Source organism: Dasypus novemcinctus, chromosome 6 (genome assembly GCF_030445035.2).
Source record: "Dasypus novemcinctus isolate mDasNov1 chromosome 6, mDasNov1.1.hap2, whole genome shotgun sequence".
NCBI lineage: Eukaryota > Metazoa > Chordata > Mammalia > Cingulata > Dasypodidae > Dasypus > Dasypus novemcinctus.
In genome coordinates this window covers 20,646,206-20,667,546 of record NC_080678.1, presented here as the reverse complement: position 1 = coordinate 20,667,546, position 21,341 = coordinate 20,646,206, and the positions used below count along the sequence as shown (strand labels likewise).

Sequence of the window (21,341 nt, the reverse complement as noted above, 5' to 3'; positions counted from 1 at the left end):
GGACTTTCAGCCTCACTTGTCACTCTTCTTATTCAGTGTGTATATAAAACTCCTTCGAAAGTGTGTGGTGTTTTAGACCTTGATTATTCTATGTGTAGCCTGTAAGTGCAGAATTAGGAGAATTAGTTTACAGCAATATTGTAATATTCTTGGATCAATGTCAAAGAAGGTACTATATCAATGCTAAGGGTCAATAGAGGGGAATGGGACTTTTTCTTGTGGACTAAGGAAAACATTAAAAAATTTACTGAGGCAATGACTGCACAACTCTGTGATGAAAGTGAGAGCTACTGAGTGTACATTTGGGAAAGACTGTATAAAGCATGGGACTGTATAACACAGTGAACCATGTGGTAGAAGATGGATTGTGGTTGACAGCCCAAATATGAGAGTGTTCTCTCGTGAACTAAAATGTACAATACTAATACATGGTGTTAATAATAGGGAATGTATGGAAAAAAATATACTAAATGTAAGCTATGGACCCTGGTTAGTGTAAATAGTCTGATGATGTTTTTCACAATCTATAGCAAATGTTCCACAACAATATAAGGTGTTGGTGAAGGGGTGATATATGGGAATTCTGCACATTATGCAAGATTGTTTTGTAAGCTCACAACTTCTCTAATAAAAAAATATATATATTAAAAAATAGAATAAATGAATTAAATACTTTTTCTTCAAACTTCTTCCTATTCCCGTGTTTTCATTTACTGAAAACACCAATTTCAAAGATACGTGGAAATTCAGGACTTAATTTACCCTTTACTCCTCCCCTCCTCACAACTAATCAGTTCTACCACCATTTTCCTGTATCATATTGCTAAATCTCTCTTCTACTATTGTTTTCTGGTTTCAAGCTGGCCTGGTTCAGGTTTTCACTGACTATTTAGAATGTTGTGATTTCTGAAATTATGTTTCCTCCTCTTAAAAAGAGTATTTTTAAAAACCAAAACAAAGGCATCTGTCCTGGTTTGTCTTTTGTGGATCCCAGAAAATTATCTTAAGCTAACCCATTTCTGTGCCTGTAAATACAGTGTAGATGGGACCTTTTATATTAGATTCAGTTAAGGGACCTTTAATTAGATCACTTTCAATTAGGCCCTTTGATTGAACTACATCAGTGAGGCGTGATCCAGGTTGGATCTCTGTCCACTTGTCAGGTCTTATACAAACTCAGAAAAAAACAGAGAAAAGAAGAGACACAGAGAAAGGGACACTGCCCTGTGAGAGGAATCCAGGTTTGCCAACAGCTAATGAAAGAAAAAGAAGCCCCAAGAGGCTCAAGGAGATGAGACCCAGGGAGAGATGCCTGAATGCCATAGCTGAGCTCAAGGAGAAAGAGAGTGGAGAGCAGACCCACCATCTTGCCTTGACACATGGCAGAACTCCGGGATTTGTTAGAAGCCAACTTTTGGTGAGAAAGCATCTTTGATGATACCTTGATTTAGACATTTTCACAGCCTCAGAACTATAAGCTTTTATCCTAATAAAAGTCCCATTATAAAAGCCAACCCATTTCTGGAATATTGCATTGGAAGCCTTTGGCAAACTAGGACAACATTTATATTTAGCCATTGGTCTGCCCATTCACCAACCCATCCACCCATCCTTCTCTGTCTCTCTCACCTCATAGGACTATAACGAAGATTTACAGAGCTTGCACATGTTAAACAACTATTATATTCCTGGCATGTAACAGACAACTAAATCCTGGTTTTCTTTCCTTCTCTAACCTAGAACCTTAAACCGGCTTCTCAAATGAATCCCTGAAGATATCCGACAGTGTTCAGGTTCGGTTCCTTTGCTATTTCTCCTACCTACAATGTATTTCCATCCCATCTCCCTAGGTCTAAAGCTAAACTATCCTTTAACAGTTCAAATGTCAAAACAAATATGCTTACTTGGAGATGAAGAGCTCAAAGTTAGCCACTCAGAGACTACAGTCTTCTTTCAGGCTCAGGAATACATATAACAGTGCACCCTGCCTAAGGAAGAGAGTAGAGCAAAGAGCTATAAGAGCTATAAACAGGCAATTAGGAGTCTTTTGTGTGGTTTCTGCCTCTCATATTAGGAACTAACATACACAACTGTTCTGCAAGTTCTCCTAAACTAAATATAAATTGGATAAAATAGTGGGAGATCATTTTCAAAATGTTTCTTCATTTATTGTTCTTTGGCGGAACCTCAGTACTCATTTAAATAATGAGTTCCCCTGCTGCATTTAAAATATAATTTACAAAACCTCAATGAGCCATAACTTTCATGGTACACATAATTATGCAAAGTATGGCACACTAATACAAAATTAAGCATATGACAAAATAAAGCACAAGTGGTTCTAAGAACTCTTAATTTTATGTATTGGTAAACCAATATATGAATCTATATTTCAAATTCCCCATTTTACTTAGTATTGCAACCCAGCTCCTGAAGGGCACTGGTCAGGGCACCAGCAAGACCTAAGGATATACTCAGCACAGGGTCAGGCATAAGCTTTATTGGGACTTATGGACAGGAGAGATTCTCTCTGGTGGGAGTGTTCCAGAGAATGAAGACTGCGCTCCCCAAAGAGACGGGAAAACAAAGGGCAATATATGGGTTCTCAGAACAAAGACATTTCGTAACAAAGTTTTTGCTAGAGTGAAACACATAAACGGGGTCTGGTGATGTTAACTGCAGGAAGGAATTGTGTAGCCTAGAGAAAATTACAGTCTAAGACACCATCTGCACATTGTCTCCTTGTGAGGAGGTTTGTCACATTTTAACTTGTGTCGGGGGGCATGCAGGGGTCTGCATACACTGGGCTGAGTTTCCCTTAGTGAAGGGGAGTCAGGGCCAGAGACCCAATGGACCCCCACACTTAAGACACTTTAACTGATATTACATTAAAAAGACAAGTCTAAACCAAGTTCCTACACACTTACCAAGGTTAGTGCCACCATTATTATTTTTCCTGCAGAACTATTTGCCTGTTAACCATTCTGACCCCCTGTAAGAAGCTCCATGTGGTAAGCTTCTTTTTGCTGTTCAAGTTCTACTTCCAAAATCACCCCTCTCTGTTGTCTGTGCCACCTCCTCAACCCTGTTAATCGCATCCCCAACTGTTTTCTAAAATCCTTTTATATACAGTTCTATAAAACCACTAATCACCTGTAAGCCTGTCAGCCTGTCTGTCTTTCTAGCTCCCTTTACACTCCTTTCCTCCCAACTGGGACTTAACTGAGGAAAAGAAACATACATTATAGGTATAGTATAGCGGTTTGAGCAGACTCTGGAGGCAGGCTGCTTGGGTTGGAATCCTGTTCTGCCTCTTCTCAGCAATACCACCTTGAACAAATTCTTTGTCTTTAAGTCTCAGTTTCCTTATTTGCAAGAGGATAAAAATTATACTTACTTCAGTGCAGTTTACAAGGAAAACATTAAATAATGAATGAAAAGTACTTAACTCATGCCAGCAACCACTTTGCTAAATATTAGTTATTATCATTCAGCTTAAATGTATGGAATTAAACAAACTGCATGGAACATAAACTGGGATTTACTATATATCCACTGAAATAAAGAAGCTGTTTAATGATACAAACTACAGTTTGAGAGAATCATCAGAAGTTTCTAGAAGAATTCCATGAAGATATCCTTGATTCCCGACAGTAAACCATCTCAGTCCATTCTATTACAACAATTGAGATGATTTTTTAAAATTTTATATAATCATATGGATGTCTTATTTTTTTCCCAAGACTACAGGAGACTTAGGTCTTAGATAGAGTATGACCTGGGTCTCATTCACTTTTACTCATTATATAGGGCCCTGCACACTTATAATACAAGTAAATGTTTTCATTTTTTATCTTCCTCTTTCGGAGTAATTTATTCTCATTGGATTTTCTGTTTTCCACTAATTTCGTCCAAGTTTAATTTTATAAACTATTAAACAGTTAATTTTCTTCATTCATTTTTTTCCTTCTCTATTAATTGAAAATTTCCTATAGATATTTTTAGAGACAACTGCTTTGACTCTTAATTGCCTAATATGTAACAATTTTTCATCTTATTTAATAAGTTAAAAATTAAGCAAGAGCAGCAAGCTCAATTTGAAAATTATCATTAAAATGAGAAAATAAGGGAGCAGAGGTGGCTCAAGCGATTAGAAACCTCCCTCCCATATATCAGACGTCCGGGGTTTGACTCCTGGCACCTCCTAAAGAAACAAGTAAGACAGATACAGCAAGTGAAAAACAACAAGGGGGTGGGGAGAAATAAATGTAAATAAATCTTTAAAATGAGAAAATAATTAAAACAAAAATACTTTGAAATACTATTCTATAGAATGCTAAATATGGAAGGTGGTTCTACAGATACCATTCAAGAATTATAATCTCATTTTAGTGATGGAAAAAAACCCTGGAAACTAAAGAGACTAGGTATGCTCAAAATCAAACTATAGATACGAGCCTAAAATCTTAGAACTCAGACATTAATTAAGGTCAGTGCTCTTTCAGGAAGGAAGTTATATGTAAATGTATCAGACTAACAATGTATTCACTTTTGGTGAAAGTAATGTTATTCTTATAGCTGTTTTGGGTTAAATCATGTCCCCCAAAAAGATATGTGGAAGTCCTGATGTGAATGTGATTTTTATGGAAACAGGGTCATTGCCGATGCAATTAGTAAAATGAGGTCATACTAGAAGAGGGTGGTCTTTAATCCAGTATGACTGGTGTCCTTATTATGTGATTTATGATGGGGGCTTTGGATATACCACATGGTATATCCACGCTCTCTCTCTCTTAGGGGCTGGAGACTAAAGGTATCAGCTTGACCTCTGGAGGGGCTGGAGACTAAGTCAGCCATGTGCTATTAATCAACCTATGTGACCAAGTCCCAATAAAAATGCTAGTCACCACGGCATGGGTTGGCTTCTGTGGTTGGCAATATTCCGTGTGTACTGTCACACATCCATGTCAGGAAAGTAACTGTCTACAACTCCATGGGAAGAGAACAAATGGAAGTGACTTGGAACATTCCTGGAGTCTAGAGACACATCAGATAGCACACTCCTTTCTTTCCACAAGGTGAACCACTTACACTGTGAAGCATTCACTAAGTATAATGATCAAGCTCTTGGGTTTCAAATTCTACATGGCCATGATTTTAATTCCCATACTAGATGATTTTTTAAAAAATTTTGTCCTCTATGATATCAACTTGTAAGTAAAAGGATACATATTAATAATAGTCAATATGCCTCCCTACCTTAGGTATCTTTCTACCTCTGCATAATTAAAAGTTTTATAACTAAGGCGTCTATTAAACTGAGAAAATGACTTCAGGAAAGCCATGGAGAACTGTGCTATTTATGGAATTCCTTGGTGGACTATCCTGAAAAAGTCTATACTTGGGGAAAATGATGATTTTAATTTCTGTTCTCTTAAGGAGAAAAAAGTACTTCTGAAGTTATGGAAGTAATAAAAACAAGGATAACAAATAGTGTTAAAATTTTTTTTTCCCTCTTGATCATCCATATACCCTCTACCTATTAAGAAATGCTCGCTTTCATCCAAGCTCCTAATTCTGCACTTACAGGCCCACACATAGAATAATCAAGGTCTAAAACACCTCACACTTTTTGAAGGAGTTTTATATACACTGAATAAGAAGAGTGACAAGTGAGGCTGAAAGTCCCTTGCAACAGAAGTTAAAGAGCTGATGACTCAAAGGTGAGTTAATGTCAACTGGTATCCTACATAGCAGAGAGATAAGATATCAAATAAAATGAGTTCTTGGGGAACCAAAGGAATTCTCTTTACCATGTCTGATAAACCTCATATCTTTTATTTTTTTAATTTATTTTTTATTTATTTCTTTCCACTTCCCTGCCCTCCCCTCCCCCCGCCCCCCATCAGTTGTCTGCTCTCTGTGTCCACTTGCTGTGCATTCTTCTGTGTCCGCCTATATTCTTGTCAGCAGCACTGAGAATCTGCGTCTCCCTTTGTCATGTCATCTCGCTGTGCCAGCTCTCCATATGTGCGGCCCCACTCCGAGCAGGCTGTACTTCTCTTGCGCTGGGTGGCTCTCCTTATGGGGTGCACTCCCTGTGCGTGGGGCTCCCCTACGCGGGGGACACCCCTGCTTGGCACAGTACTCCCTGCACACATCAGCACCACGCATGGGCCGACCATCAGACAGGCCAGGAGGCCCTGGGTTTGAACCCTGGACCTCCCACGTGGCAGGCAGACGCTCCATCCATTGAGCCAAATCCACTTCCCTCTCATATCTTTTTATATTCACAATATGGGGGTCCCTTACCATAGCCTACGATAAAAGACTGAATAAAAGTTCTCAACTCTCATAAAGCTAAGGTGGTTAGAGCCATGAGAACTGGCCTCAAATCCCAACTCCTCCTATTCCTCTCTATCAGGGTTCCCAACATAAGCCTTTGAATAAGAAAATATAAAAATTAATTCAACCTACCTTTTTATTCTATATATTACCTATATAGTTAATTCAGTCTACTTTTATACATTTTAACACTTTTATAAATTACACAATACTTTCATAAACATCCTTCATTCTCACAACTCACAACTACGGGTATCATAAGCTTCTTTTTACAAAAGGAAACTAAGGATGAGGAAGCTCAAGTGGCTTGTCCATGATTACACTAAGTGTAAACAGTATAAACAGAAATGCTTACAGATCCATTTAACCCCGTGCTCCTCACAGCAACAAGCTGTAATACAAGCAATACTACATATCAACTGAAAATAACTTATGTATCTAATAATCAGTGAGGTTCACTCAGAAAGTGAGGGATATGCCTCTACATATGTCAAAAATAAACTTCATATTAGAGTAGTAGTTCTCAAACTTCATGGTCCCAGGAACCCCTTTGATAAGTTTATAAATGGAGGACTCCAAAGAGCTGCTGTTTATGTTGGTTCTATCTACTGATATTTACCATATTAGGAATTAAAAATGCTAAAATTTTAAAACATACGAATATTTAATGTCACATTCCATCAGCCATCAGGGTGATGATGTCATCACAAGTTATGTGGTCCCTAGAAAACTTCACTGTACTCTTATATCAGAATGAGAATGAAAAAAACAAATAACATCTCTATATTATCAGGAAAATACTTTAGACTTGGTAGATTCTCCTAAGATTCTTGAAGACACACAGGGACACCCAAACCATACCATGAGAACTAATGAGTTAAGACAATAGCAACTATTAGTCATGGCAATTCTTCTTACATCTAAGTTGTAACCCCTCACCTTACTTTAAGTACATTGTTTTCCACTACTGGCTTTAAAAACAACAACAAAAACCTACCTGAAGTAAAGACTGTTTTACTGTTTTCCCTCTTAGCACTAATTCTCTTTACAGTGCATACTGCCCTGACAAAGACGGTGCCAGTGCCAAACATTTACTGAATAAATCAAATCTCTTCTGAGGTCTAGTGAATGGGGGGAGATAAAACATCTTAATGAAAAATGACCACCTTCCTACTATGGTAAAGACATGAACAATTAAGTACACAATACAGAGAGGGATCTGATCTTCTTAAGCCAGTCAGATCTATCAAATAAAAAAAACAAAAACAAAATCAAAAGCCTCCTTTCTGGATAGCAAGTAAGGAACAGCAAAAGAAATGAAGAGAAAGTTAATAAAGACTTCTCAAGATTCTACTGTCCGGCCTTTTTATCTTTCTCTATCCAAATATTAGTAAAGTATCCACTGAAATCAAATGTAAATGATTTTAATACTATCTGTATCTCTGCTTCTCTGAGTTTATAAACTGCCTAACTTCAACAGGAAATTATTAAATGAAAATATTTTAAGATAAATAATTTATACCTGTATATCTGAGCAAAATCTGTACATTAGACCTATGCAAGGCAAGATGCAGCCTGCAGAAATAATAGGGGAGTGAATAAGGCCAATTTACGTTTAGTTATTTTATTTAAGAACTTTTAAAAAATCTAGGTTTTAATCTCAGTCTCAAAAACAAGTGGCATGACTTGCCTAAGGATATACAAATTCAACAAATCAATACCAATTCCAGAAATAAAGTAGAAATCCCTCATTTTCTAATCCTATTGTTTCTGGCCAGAAGGTCAAGTTATTTTAAAGAGGGACCATAAGATCACAGTATCCTCAAAGCTCCAATGATTATTATCATAGAGCCTGGGTTCAATAAATGCTTGCTGACTGTCATGAATATCAGAATTATTCAGTCCAGATGAAATCCTATCTCCTAGTACTAAGAAGTTCAAAAATTTTGAGTAAGCAAATTACTTAAATATTTTCATTAATTTACCAAATGTTTTGATAAGCAATTTAATAAAAAATGGGCTATAGTTTAGACAGATTGTGTTCATGGACTTTACTACAGACTAAGACCGCCAAGAATTTTCTCTTTAGATCTCACCAAACTCAAAATAACTGTACTAAATTCAAAATATCTCTACTACCACTTCAGCACTACTAAACGAAACGAAGCATAATTTACTACAAATATTTCATTAAATTCTTCCTTTGTCAATAGTTTGCCATCTAGCCTTAAAATTCAGAAGTTAAACATTGAGAATAACCTTTCAAAATACTGAAATGCACCACACATTATCTAGCCTAAATTCTTCAGAAAATACTATTAGTCTTAATAATTGTGAGCAAAATGAGATTTTCAGTGCATTATAGAAATAATTATTATACACATGAAATTAGCTAAAACGGAATAGCTCTTCAGCCATAGTGAGTTTCACATAATTAAAAGCTTTAAATTATTTACTTGCTTGGTCTAATGACTAAGAAAAAGCAAGACTGTGTAGTCAGCAACAAAAATCATCCTTAGTAAGGTGGGTTAGTACATAGGAAAGACTTTTGTGTGAAAAGGACAAAAAGTATGCATAAAACACAAATACCAGGTGCATGATTTAGTACATACTGATGTCTGCAGGAAATTGTTGTCTTAAGAACACAACACAGTTATTTTTTGAAAATACAGATTCTTTTAGGTAGGTACTACGCTATTATATTTCCCCATTTTTGCTACTGAAGATTTCCCAGCAAATAACAAGTCACTTATAATTGTGGGCTATATAGGTAATATATGCAGTTGATCCTAGGAAAAATACCACTGCTAAATACACTTAGCTGACAAATACCAGCTTTACTGTATATACCTTGCTGATTAGATACATGTAAGAGGTAGCTAATTCAAAAGAATAAACCCAAGTATAACATTTTTACTGTGCTAAATCACAGTGTTTTTGTTTTAAGTACATACCAATAAGGAAGAATTATATTGTGGAGTAAAGAATCTCTAGCTTTTTAATAAAAATTATGCAAATCAAAGTCAAGACATTTCAGTATTCCACCCACCATATCAACTCCATTATCCCTATAATATGTGAAGAATTCATGGGCATAAATACCCAATGTGCTGACTAGAGAAAAAAGAGATAAGTATTTTAAAGCATTCTGCTGATTTCAAGAAAATGGATAATTATGCACCAGAGCAGTGATAACAAGTTTGTTAATCTATATCAGTCCAAGGAAAGTATAATCTACAATTTCTCATTCTTGACCTTTCCTAAAATGTAAAATTAAAGACCAAGGTTTCTGGAGTGTCAGGGAAGATTGCAAACACATCTATGTTTGGTTTTTTGTTTGTATGTGAGAATGAAGGTGGAGACAGTGCCCCTACAGTTCCCCAAAAGACCTTGAAGTCAGAGTCACAAACTGCTGGTGACCTTAAATTCACCAGTATGTGCGAGTGTGTATGTATAGGAGGTTGGAGATATTTTGCAATCAGTATAGAGTTAGATGTCATCAGCCTGTGTTTTTAACGAACTTCAACCATTTAAAAAAAAAAAAAAAGGTGAAACTATGTTCCATACATTCTGCTTAAGAAATTCAGAAAATTAAGAAATTCAGAAAATTCAGGTATTGTTTAGACAAAATGAATTCAAATTTCCAGCACTTCAGTTATATGACTGAGTTCACTTCATGAAAATTCACCAAGCAGGGGCATAATCTGCTTCTCCTGTGCCCGCTCAGGCAGTCCGCCACCATGAGCCTCTTGGTCAAGGGCAAGAACTGCCTGGCGCCTGGCGTGCTGCACAACCAAGTGGCCATTGTCACCGGCGGGGGCTCAGGCATCAGGAAGGCCATAGCGACCAAGCTCCTGTGTTTGCATCCCGTAAACTTGATAGATTAGAATCTGCTGCAGATGAATTGAGAGCCAGCCTACCTTCTAAAAGCCAGGTTCAAGTTACTCCGATGAAATGCAACATCCGTAAAGAAGAGGAGGTGAATAATTTGATCAAACCTATCTTAGATCTTCATGGTAAGATCATTTTCTTGGTAAACAATGGAGGAGGCCAGTTCATGTCTCCTCCTGAACTCATCCCTTCAAAAGGATGACATGCTGTGATTGAAACGAACTTGACGGGTACCTTCTACATGTGCAAAGCAGGCAAGTGTGATCAATGACACAAAATCAAAATATCTCTATTTAGAGATCACAGAGAGCTCTGAAAGAGAAATTGTTAAGGACTGAGAAGCCTCCTGTCATCAACATTCGCTGTCCTGTCTTACACAGCCTATAGGAGTATAAACTGGCTCATTTCTGGATAGTACTTTGGCAATGTTGATAAAATTGGGAATAATCTTTGATCTTATTGTTTCATTTCTAGGAACTTTTCATGAGAAAATTATTAAGGACCTATACAAAGATTAAACTACAAAGTTGTTTTTAAAATTAGAAGAAAAAAAATTCGCCAAGCTGTACACTTAGGATTTAGGCAGTTTTCTGCATACGCACATGTGCACGAATACACATTTATACATGTATACACACACATATGGAATATTTTAATACAAAGTCTGTTAAAAAAATTCAGTATTTTAAGGGCTAAACTTAACCTAGGATGGTCAAAAGGTGATATTTAAACAGAGTCCTGAAGAAAGTGATGAGTAAGCGCTTTGAATATCTGTGGGAAAAGCATTCCAGAAGAACAAATAGCAAAGACTGTGCTATAGGCACATGATTAGAGTGTGTGAAGAACAGTAAGAAAGAATAAACTAAGTAAGAGAAGAGTGATGGAAGATAAGGTCAGAGCTGGGGAGCATAGCCAGGATTGGAGTAAACTAATGAATAGATCCATACAGAGTACCTGGAGGGATATCCATGATTGTTACACTTAAAAACCAATGTGCAGGGAAGTGGATGTGGCTCAAGCGATGGGGCTCCCATCTACCGTGTAGGAGGCCCAGGGTTTGATTCCTGGGGCCTCCTGGTGAAGGCAAGGAGGCCCATGCAGAGAGATGGCCCAAGAGGAGTGGTAGAGGGCTGGCCCATATGGAGTGGTGGCCCATGCAAATTGCTGGCCCATGAGGAATGCTGGCCCATGTGGACAGCTGGCGCAGCAAGATGACACAACAAAATGAGACACAAAGGAGAGACAGTAAGAGACACAGCAGACCAGAAGTGGCGCAAGAGATTGCACACCTCTCTCCCACTGTGGAAGGTCCCAGGATCAGTTGCTGGTGCCGCCTAAAGAGAAGACAAGCAGACACAGAAAAACACACAGTGAATGGACACAGAGAGCAGACAGCAAGGCAAAAACAAGAGGGGGTGGAGAATAAATAAATCTTTAAAAAAAAAACAAAAACAATTTTCAGCGTCAACATTTACATTACACTCTCATATTTTTATTAAGAAAAGAGAGAGCCAGTGAAACTCCTCTTTTATAGTGGCTTATACATGTGTGTTTGAGCAGAGTTAAGTGTAGACATCAAACCTAACACCGGGTATCCCAGACGTATGAAATTTAAAAAGAGAGGAGTAGATTTTTAATTTTCCTTATGTTCAACACCATTTTGACTTTTGCAAAACTTTGGCAACAATTTAAAAAAAAACAAACCAATAATTCACAGGGAAAATATCAAAGGAAAAAAAATATAGTGTCTGCACAAAGTTCTAAGTAGAAGGATGTTTATGGCACCATTATTGATAATAGTGAGAAAGTGGGGGGAAAATCAACAAGGAATTGGTTAACTAATGGTACTTCCATACAATGTAATTCCACGCATCTATTAAAACAAATGAAGTTTATGTATTTAGAAAATCCAAAATACAGTAAGAAAAAAAAGCACATTGCTAATGATGGGTAAGGAGTATGATGATTTTATAAATCAATAATAAGTTATAATACATTTAGAAAAAATATAGAAGACTTCTTCAAATTTAACAGTTTTCTTTAAAAAAACAATACAGAAGACTTTTATTTTTGTTACGTATTTTCAAGCTGTTTGAATTTTTACAATGAGCTCATCACTCACTGAAAGGGGAAAAAATTTAATGTGTTACCTAGCAAGTGTCTGATATATGTAAGGATAATCAATAAATGTGTGTAAATAAAGGTACTTTTGTTCAGCAGCTATCATTTATGTACATTTACTGCTTCCAATTAGATAGATATCATCTCCATTTCCATTTTACAAATATGGAAATGGAAACTAAGGGAGAATAAGGTCTCCTGTTAAGTCATGGTGATAACACAAAGTCAAGTCCACACTGCTCCTAAACTATATACCAGAACAGTCAACCTACCTAAGAACTTACAGCCTCATACCAAAAGAATTAAATAATTCCTTAGTACTGGCAGTCTCTATTTATCACCTACAGTTCCACTCATCTGAAGGTAAATAATTAACACTCATACCTCATTTTTCCTAGAAAAAATACAGTTAAGTATACAATTTTATGCCCGTAAAAATGCAATTCAGCAACAGAGATTTTGAAACTACTCTGTAAAACTTGGATAATGACCAAGTAGTTGGTTTTATAGCTATCCAATGAGGCATGGTGTGCTCTGATACCAGGTCAAAAAAGTGTCAGTAGGTCCTATTACTCGGAGGAAGTAACAAAGTGATTTTATAGCACTTGTTTCCTGGTGACATTGTTCTGAGAAAATGTAGAACTTTTAAAACAAGGTGTTGTGTGACAGAAACTCTAAATTGAAATGTCAGTTATTCTTACTGAACTATTGATTGAAAATGTCACTGCCTGCTAAAGAGAATCTTACCAAAAAATAAAAGGAAAAAGAGACAATTTACACTTTTTCCAAAAGAGTACCGACTCCCCCTAGCTTTTTTAGAAATGCCTGAACCACACAATCCCTTATACGTTTTTAGAAGGCAAGCAAAATTATGAAGTGTTTAGCGTTTTAGTTATATTTCTGACAACAAAGTTGTATCCTGTGCCATTTAACTTTTCAACCTGGAGTCCAAGGACAGTAGGCAGGCTTCAAAGGGGCTATCAATTTCATGAAATTGAATGAAATTTTATTTATGCATTTTCCTGCAGAGTATCCACAGCTTCCAATGGCACTCCAAAAAGATAGGACTCTCAAAAAAGCGTTTATAACTTTCAATGTAAAGGCATATATTTCCTCCTCCTTTTGTAAGGCATTTAAGTATAGTTTTGTATGTGTGATGTGTGTGTGTGTGTGTGTGTGCTTTAAGGATTTAGAGTAGGGGATAGCAAACTATTCCATAAAAAGATAGTAAATATTTTAGAATTTGTGGTTTCATGTGATCTGTAAGATATTCTTCTTGTCAACCCTTTACAAATGTTAACTTACCGGCCTAACACTGGTAGTTCGCAACGGAGTTAGAGTAATAATTGGTTCTGCAGAGAAATAACATAGCTTGGGCTTTGAAAGTCCAGCAATTTTTTTAGGACCTTGATAAAATAAATAATTTCCTCTAAGTCTCAAGTTTCTACACCTGTAAAAATGAGATACCAACCTCTCCCACACAACAGTTGTAATTATTAAGTGAGCCAGCATGTATATGGAGTGCCCACCCAGTACCTGGTATAGTAAGCAAACATTTTATTACTCCTGCCTCATATGACAGGTCGTTAGTAATACTTGTAATTCAATACTAAGTACTTGATAGGCATTTTCCTCCAAAAAAATCTACTTTATAAAGATCTGCTTTGACTATTTCTAGAAACAAATTGGGGCTTTCCAAGATAGCCAGTTATTGATTATAGTTATTGATTAGAACCTAACAGCCTCCTCATAACGACTCTTCTTCCTTCAATGTATAAATCAAATTTATAGAATCAATATTTATCAACACATTAGTTTCCATCTAGTGTTCTAAATGCCTATATCACAACAATTTAAAGCAGCTTAAGTTTAAATCCAAATTTTAAGAAGGAAAACCAGCACTAAACTACAGTAGTCTTAGTTAAGTATATTAAGGAGCTTAAGATCACAATGTGTTATAACACCAAAGAAATCAGGTTTTTGACTCCCTGCTTCTCAGGAAAATAAAGGTCTTAAATATATCCAAATGCCATTTAGATACAGCGAACACAGAGAACTATAATGAGCTTTAACTGTTCTGTTTTCTCCAGAAATACTAATGGTCTTGAGAGCAATGAGTAGTTATAGCCATTTTTGTTACCTTCACCATATCTACCACAACACTAGGTCTGGTAATCTTCTTTAAGTACTTCATGAAAATAAACTATTTTTAAAATGACTTAATTACTTATCATTGGTAAGACAATGATGTTGCAATCGCATGCTAAAAGGTTTTACCTGTTTATAAATAAGAAAAAGCAAAATAGCTAAAAAAAAAACCTTACATTACATGATTACTCAAGACAGCCAGAGCAACACACTAATGTCATTGTTGTGACTCTCAAAGTATCAAAGGTTAGCTGTACTTCCTACTAACAACGTTTGTAAGTAAAACAATGGTTCCTACAATCATTAAGGAATTTTATTAGCTATTTTTAAGTATTTTCAAACCTAAGTAAAGGTATGTTTTAAAAGGTGTCTACATAGAAAGAATAAAAGTGTGAAAGAGCAAGTAAAAAAATAGATTAGTACATTACATCTAACTTTATGAATAATTTTGTCAACTTTCAGTGAATTTGCTTTGAAAGTTTGTGAGAAGACATGGATCACTCAAAACATCTTTTGATCAATCAGTAAAATAAAAAAGCTATAATTAACATTAAGAATAAATGTTTGTCTTCTTTCTCAGAAGATCAAAGAATAGCTCAATTACAAGCCACATTATGGAACATGAGGCCTTCCCGTACAAGCCTAATTTAGCTCTCTGAAATTAATGGTATATCTAGAGAAGACACAGATAATTATAAAAATACTAAAAGGCTGTGTACCCAACTAAATAGAGCCCTAATTCTCATCTTTAGTGGAGGGCATGTTTCTTCCCATTCTCTAGTCACTAAGAATATTTGAAATGTTTCCACAAATATGAGAATGTTTCTCAGGAGTAAAAGAACAAAACAATCAGTTATGACAAAAATATTCAGAAGACATTCTATGGGCCTGAAAAGTGAAGTTTTCCCTAAATATCTCCATACTCACTAATTAAACTATAATATAATGTCAATAGATGCTCCCTTATTTGTAGATCGGAGTTAAGTATTATAAACATACTTAATTCTAAATGACTTATCTCATACCAAAGCAAAATATCCACCAAAACAACAGTCACTATTTACTTAACATCACTATACTGCAGAAAAATGAAAAAAAAAAAGGGAATTTTTTTCCTTGCAGAGTGATTTTTAAAAGTCATTACATTGAAAAAAAGCACTACATTAATATCTTTTATAAAATGAAGTTGCTCAATAAAAGTTCCTTCAAAAATGTAGTGTTTAAAATGGGGTAAAAATTATCATCCTCTCCTATCCAGCTATTAACTCTTCCTACTTTCTCTAATTAGCAAGAGTAATGCTCCCCATTTAGTAAGTCTCTAATTCATACACCTCCAGGCCAGGCAAGTACTATCAACAAATGTAGCAAGTACATGGGGACCATAAACTCCACATAGGACCTTACACACTAAGTATGAACCTAGCAGAGACTGCTACAGTCCATCTGGCCATCCTGTAGTTGCTCTGAGTAATGCAAGCCTGGTACTACAAGATTTTCCAATTTTTCCTTAAGACAAAACAAAAATCCAAATCACGCATAATCTTCCATTTTATAAAAGTTAGCAATTAAAAAAACAAAAACAAAACTGTGAACAAACAAAATGTGCCTGCAAACTGAATTAGGCTCTCCAATACGCAAACAGTGTTAGCTACACAACAGTAATACTCTAGGAAAAGAAGAATCAGTTAAGAATCTCAAATATTTGACTCTAACCCTAAATTCCCCAAGACTATTACTCAGATTTCATGTTGTAGAGGGATTCTTCATGCAGTCAAGAACATTACTGGTAATCAGTCTTTCTCCCTGAAGGTTAGTTTTTAGGTTAATTTTTAAAAATATTACTACTTTAATCTACTATTTTAAAATATACATTTTAAGAATAAAATTTTGATGGGGCTGAATTGAGAAATTCCTAGCTTCTAAAAATTCGTAAGCACATTTTTGACAAATTAAAATTCAATTTAAAAAATATTATAATGTTTTATGAACTGTGTTAGTTGGAAAAAATGACTTGTCAATCAGCTGGGTCGTTAGAAAGCAACCACTTGAGTTCTGATAGGCCTGATAGTCCACTTCACTTTAGTAACATGAAAAATTAAAAATAAATGGGCGGGGAGGGGGGAAGTACGACAATGTTGACTGGCAAGATATTTGTTATGCAATAATTAAAAGTGCCAAAGGATCCTAAGACTCAATACAATTTTCTTTACTGCTAAAAAATAGCCAAAAGGATGAACTAGCAAGACTTCTTTTCTGAAACAAAATCTGCTGGACTGACTTGACTGAAAAAAGAAATGCTATGTGGGACAGAAACCAAAGATTTTCACCTCATGATTTAACCTCAAGAGGGGCCTCTCTCAAAACTGCCAATTTAAGAAAGGAAAAAAAAAAGCGTTATAGCCACATTTTTCTCAGAGATCTTGGTTGTTTTGCAAAGATACCCCACATATATATTAATGCCTTACTTTAAAAAAAAATCCATTAAAAACAGCATGCTGAAGAGTAAAAAAATAACACTGGCTTTCTTAATGAAAATTGTGATAAATCTTAGATGTATTTTAATTCATTCTCCTATCTGAAACTTGAATACCACTAGTTTGATACACTTCTGGCAGAACAGCTATGTGGACAAGAGAACTCAACACCTCCCGAGGGAGCCCTTTTCATCCTGATACTTCTATTCTTTTATTTTACTCAGCTAAAATCAGCTTCCTAGTAATTTCAACCCCATTGACAATACTCCTGTTTAAATTTTAAATATAGCTAATTCAATTCTCACTAGACTCTAAACTCCATAATGATTGAGGCTATTTCTGTTCAGTATTGAAGTCCCAGCCCTTGGAACAATGATAGGTGCATAGTAGGTGTGCAATAAATATTTGCAGATTGATTGATGTCTTCTGTGCAGGGTTAATTGATTGACCATCGAGATGCCCCCATATAAAGAGCCAAGATGTGTATTGTTACTGGAGATCATCATTTAATGCTCAAGGTTTTGAAGTTGAAATATCACAAACAACCTTTGCTGTGCTCTTGTTTTAATCTCTTGGGGTACAGTAAACGAAAAGCAATTTTACCATATTTTAAATGGCAATGCTACTCAATATTACAAACGATAAAGCTCCTTCAAAGCAATAAACTGCTCAACACCGCCTATCTCCTATTCATAATTTCTTTCAGATTTAATGAGTTCCAAGTCCACCTTAAGGAAAAACAAAACAGAATATAGAGCCTCACTGGAACTGGCTATTGCACAAACAACCACAATAATAACAGAAACTGGTTCAAATTTGACTACCTAAAAGCTATCCACAAAGCATGAGAGTAGAAGATGTGATAGAACATCAAAATCTATAACAACATCTCATCAATATATAAGTGGCCACAATTTGGCCACTTGTATTACAGACTTGGGTTTCATAAAGTACGTTCCCAGAACAGGAAATCAAACACAGTTAACAAGCAGCACCATTCTCTGCAAAACTATAGAAATATGTCCATGACAAAGTAAGTGTCTCCTTCTACATGCTATACCAAAGCAAAGCATAATTAGTAAAGTAAATTTGCCACATACATAAACATAAGCCATTTCAAACCTAGACAAAAAATATTTCTTGATTATCTGGGTCACTGATGCTTGAAACTATGGTAGAATATTAGTGACCTAGAAATGTATACAACTTCCACTAATGAGTAATAGGTAATGAAAATTCAAGCTCAACATTTTATAACAAAAGGCAAAATCCAAGAGTCATTTTAATGAAAACAAAATTAGAGGAGGACAGAGAAATTAGAAGTTCATTCGCTTCAGAAGAAACAGCCACATATGACCATGTATGACGGTCTTTCACTCCAACCGAATTACAGGGCTGCCCAGTCCGGAGCCTCCAGTCCTGTAAAACTATCCTTCCCCTTCCACTTCTTCTATGCTATTAAAAGAAAACTCCTACACTAACCAAAACAGTAAAATGACTAATATACTACATTAAAACTAAGCTATCAGATGCAAGAATGCTCTAAAAAGTTAAAAGTCATGACTCGGCTTTTAGATACTCTCTGCAAGGTGATTTCTGGTATTGTGTAAGGAAACTTACAGACAGAGAGTAAACATCTGAGGGCAAAGTCTGGGTCTGTGCAGATGACATTAATACAAAATGTATAGAGAAGAACAGTAATATGCAGGCTCATTTTCCAATTTGCTGTGGAAAAGTATTCCTACTACCTCTGCCCAGAAAGTTGCCAAAGCAAAAGTGGCCTGCACCTGCAAAATACAACAGCCCGGGGCACTGAGCACACACACCCATCATGCCAGTACTTGGCATCCAGGAACAACTGCTCAACGTGGCCAAGGAGATGCTGCACAGCCCACGACACCGCTGCCCTCAATGCAGCAATCACATCCAGAAATAGCTCAGCGGTCCCGGGCTGGACTTCCCCTCCATCTTCAATATGCTGCTTATAAGGAAACGGATTCCACCCGCGCTGACAGCACCCCGAACGCCCAGGAACAGACGAAAGGTGCCTAGCGCCTGCTCCTGCCGTTTTTGTTAGCAAACCCAGTATCCGCTGCTCGCGTTTCTTTAGGGCGCGGGCCAGGTCTGGGAGGAGCCCTGGGAAAGCCGGGGCTGGGGATCAGCCTTCGCCGCCGCAGCGCGCCGGGCCGGGCTTCCGCCGCGGGGCCCGAACGGCGCCCCCGGCCCCCGCCCCGGCCTCACCTGATCTTGTAACTCGGCAGGGTGTGCTTGCGCTTGATGATCTTCTTGAGCTGGTTGACGATGATGGAGGTGAGCTGGGGCATGGGCCGCCCTTCAAACTGGGAGCGCACTTCGAAGTCGATGAGCGGGTCCTCCACGAAGGAGAAGAACCAGTGGGTGAAGGGCACGCGCGTGAGGACGAAGCGCAGCCTCCCCACCACGCGGGACAGCTTGACGAACAGGTAGGCGGACTTGCCGAACACCAGGTCCACGTCGATGGCCAGGTGGAAGCCGCCGTGGTACTCCACCTCCGCCTCGAAGGCCAGCTCCTCCGGGGAGGTGGCGGGCAGCGCCTCCCCCTCGGGGCCGTCCGACTCGCCGGTGGCCGAAGGCACGACGGGCCGCAGGAGCCGGACGGTCTTGATGAAGGGCACGGTCTCGCCCAGGAACACGTCCCGCAGGCTCAGCCCCTCCAGCAGGCGCCCGGCCGTCTTGGTCTGCAGCAGCTCCTCGAACTCCACCTTGATCTTCTTGGTGACCCAGCGGCGGGCCAGCGCGGTGTCCCGCAGCTCCCGGAAAAGGAACAGGATGGTGGCGTTGAGGAAGTAGCAGGTCTCCCGCGTCGGCGGGGCGGGGGTCTCGGAGGCCGGGGTCGCGCCGCCCTCGGGGGACCCGCCGGAGGGCTCCTCAGCCTCGCCGCCGCCATAAAGGTACTCCCTGAGGGGCAGGCCCGGCACCGGCTTGAGGTAGCGGAAGCCGTCGCCCGAGCCGGCGGCCTCGTCCGGCGGCGGCTCGGGATGTTTGCGGTAGAGCAGCAGGAACTGGGTGAGGAGCGTGAGGAAGGAGCCCAGCACGGCCGACGCCAGGATCATGAGCAGCAGCCCCATCCCGCCACCGCCGCCACCCGGGCCGCCCGGGCACCTGCTCCCGCGCCCACAGCGCCGCTCTCTTCACGCCGCCACCCCCGCTGCCTCCATCTTGGGGACATCGGCGTTGAGGGATCGAGGCGAACGGCTCCCTGAGCCTCGTCCGGCTAACCCGGCCGACTCGGTGCGGCGCCTCAGCCCGCAGCAGCCCGCACCTCCTCAGACGCAGCCGGACACCGCAGGCGTGGTGGCGGCGGCGGCGTCGGCGGCGGCGGGAGCAGCGGGCTCGGCGCCTCTCTCCGGCTCCCGCTCATTGGACGAGGAGCGCGTGACGTCATGCGCGTGCTCGCTCCCGGCGGCGTCGCCAGGCTGCTGGCGCCCGGGCGCGCGTACGCTGGTCCTTATTCACCTTTGGGGCACCCTTCCAGCCCCGCCCCCCAACGCCAACGTTCGGTTCCGGGGCGGCGAGCACCTGGCGGGACGCGTGGCTGTCCCTTCTGGAGCCGCCGCAGGGAGCGGAGGGGATACCTGGACCGGCCCGTTGGAGGGGGAGGAGGGCCGGGCGGAGTTGGCGTGGGGCGCTGTTGATCCCGATCGTCCCGTTGTCTTCTAAAGCGCCCTTCCCCGTCACTGGCCGTGGTCCCGGTCGATTACTTCTGCTGCAGTGTGGTTCTTCCCGTCGCGCCCCTGCCTGACCGGCTGGCGGTGACTTTCCCCGCAGGGCGGCGCCGCCGAGGACCTGGCCTGTCCGGAGACATCTCGAGCCGAGGACAAGAGAGGACTGCCACACAGACCGCCATCGCTGGCCATCAGTCCCACCAGCAGACGCTCTGCGTCCGCGGAGGGGGAGCTGGGAAGGAAGGACAGAGAGAGGCGAAAGATGCAGGCTTATTTTACCACCTAGGTGGATATTCCAGATTTAAATAAGGAGGAAGTAAGGAGAAGAGCCGAGATGAGGAATGATGAGTGAGATTAATTTGCCAGATGATTGGAGGATGAATAGTGACTCGCTGTCAAGCTCTTGCAGTGTGCTAAAGCCCCCGCGTGTATAATCACATTTAGTCCTTCTAGGAGGAAGTTTGGTTAGCCCCCAGCCATTTTACAGATGCGAACACTGGCGCAGAGAGGCCAAGGAGGTTGTCTGGGGTCACACAGCGGAGCCTGGTTGTTCTAACACTAAACCCTAGGTTTTTTATCACACTCTGTACTATGACTCCGAGATCACTGGAGTTGCACGGGGGCCTCTCTGTTCCTTGGTATAGGAAAAGTGAGTTGG

General features: G+C 39.4%; 1 protein-coding gene across 1 annotated transcript in view; it reads right to left on the bottom strand.

Moving 5' to 3' along the window:
- The window catches only part of PDZD8 (PDZ domain containing 8), a 96,783-nt gene extending 75,787 nt beyond the window's left edge, over positions 1–20,996 (bottom strand). Inside the window, exon 1 of the mRNA XM_004471541.5 lies at positions 19,221–20,996. Coding sequence (XP_004471598.2) covers positions 19,221–20,086 — 866 coding nt within the window. The 5' untranslated portion in view covers positions 20,087–20,996. The remainder of the gene's footprint in view (positions 1–19,220) is intronic.
- Between the last annotated feature and the right edge of the window lie 345 nt (positions 20,997–21,341).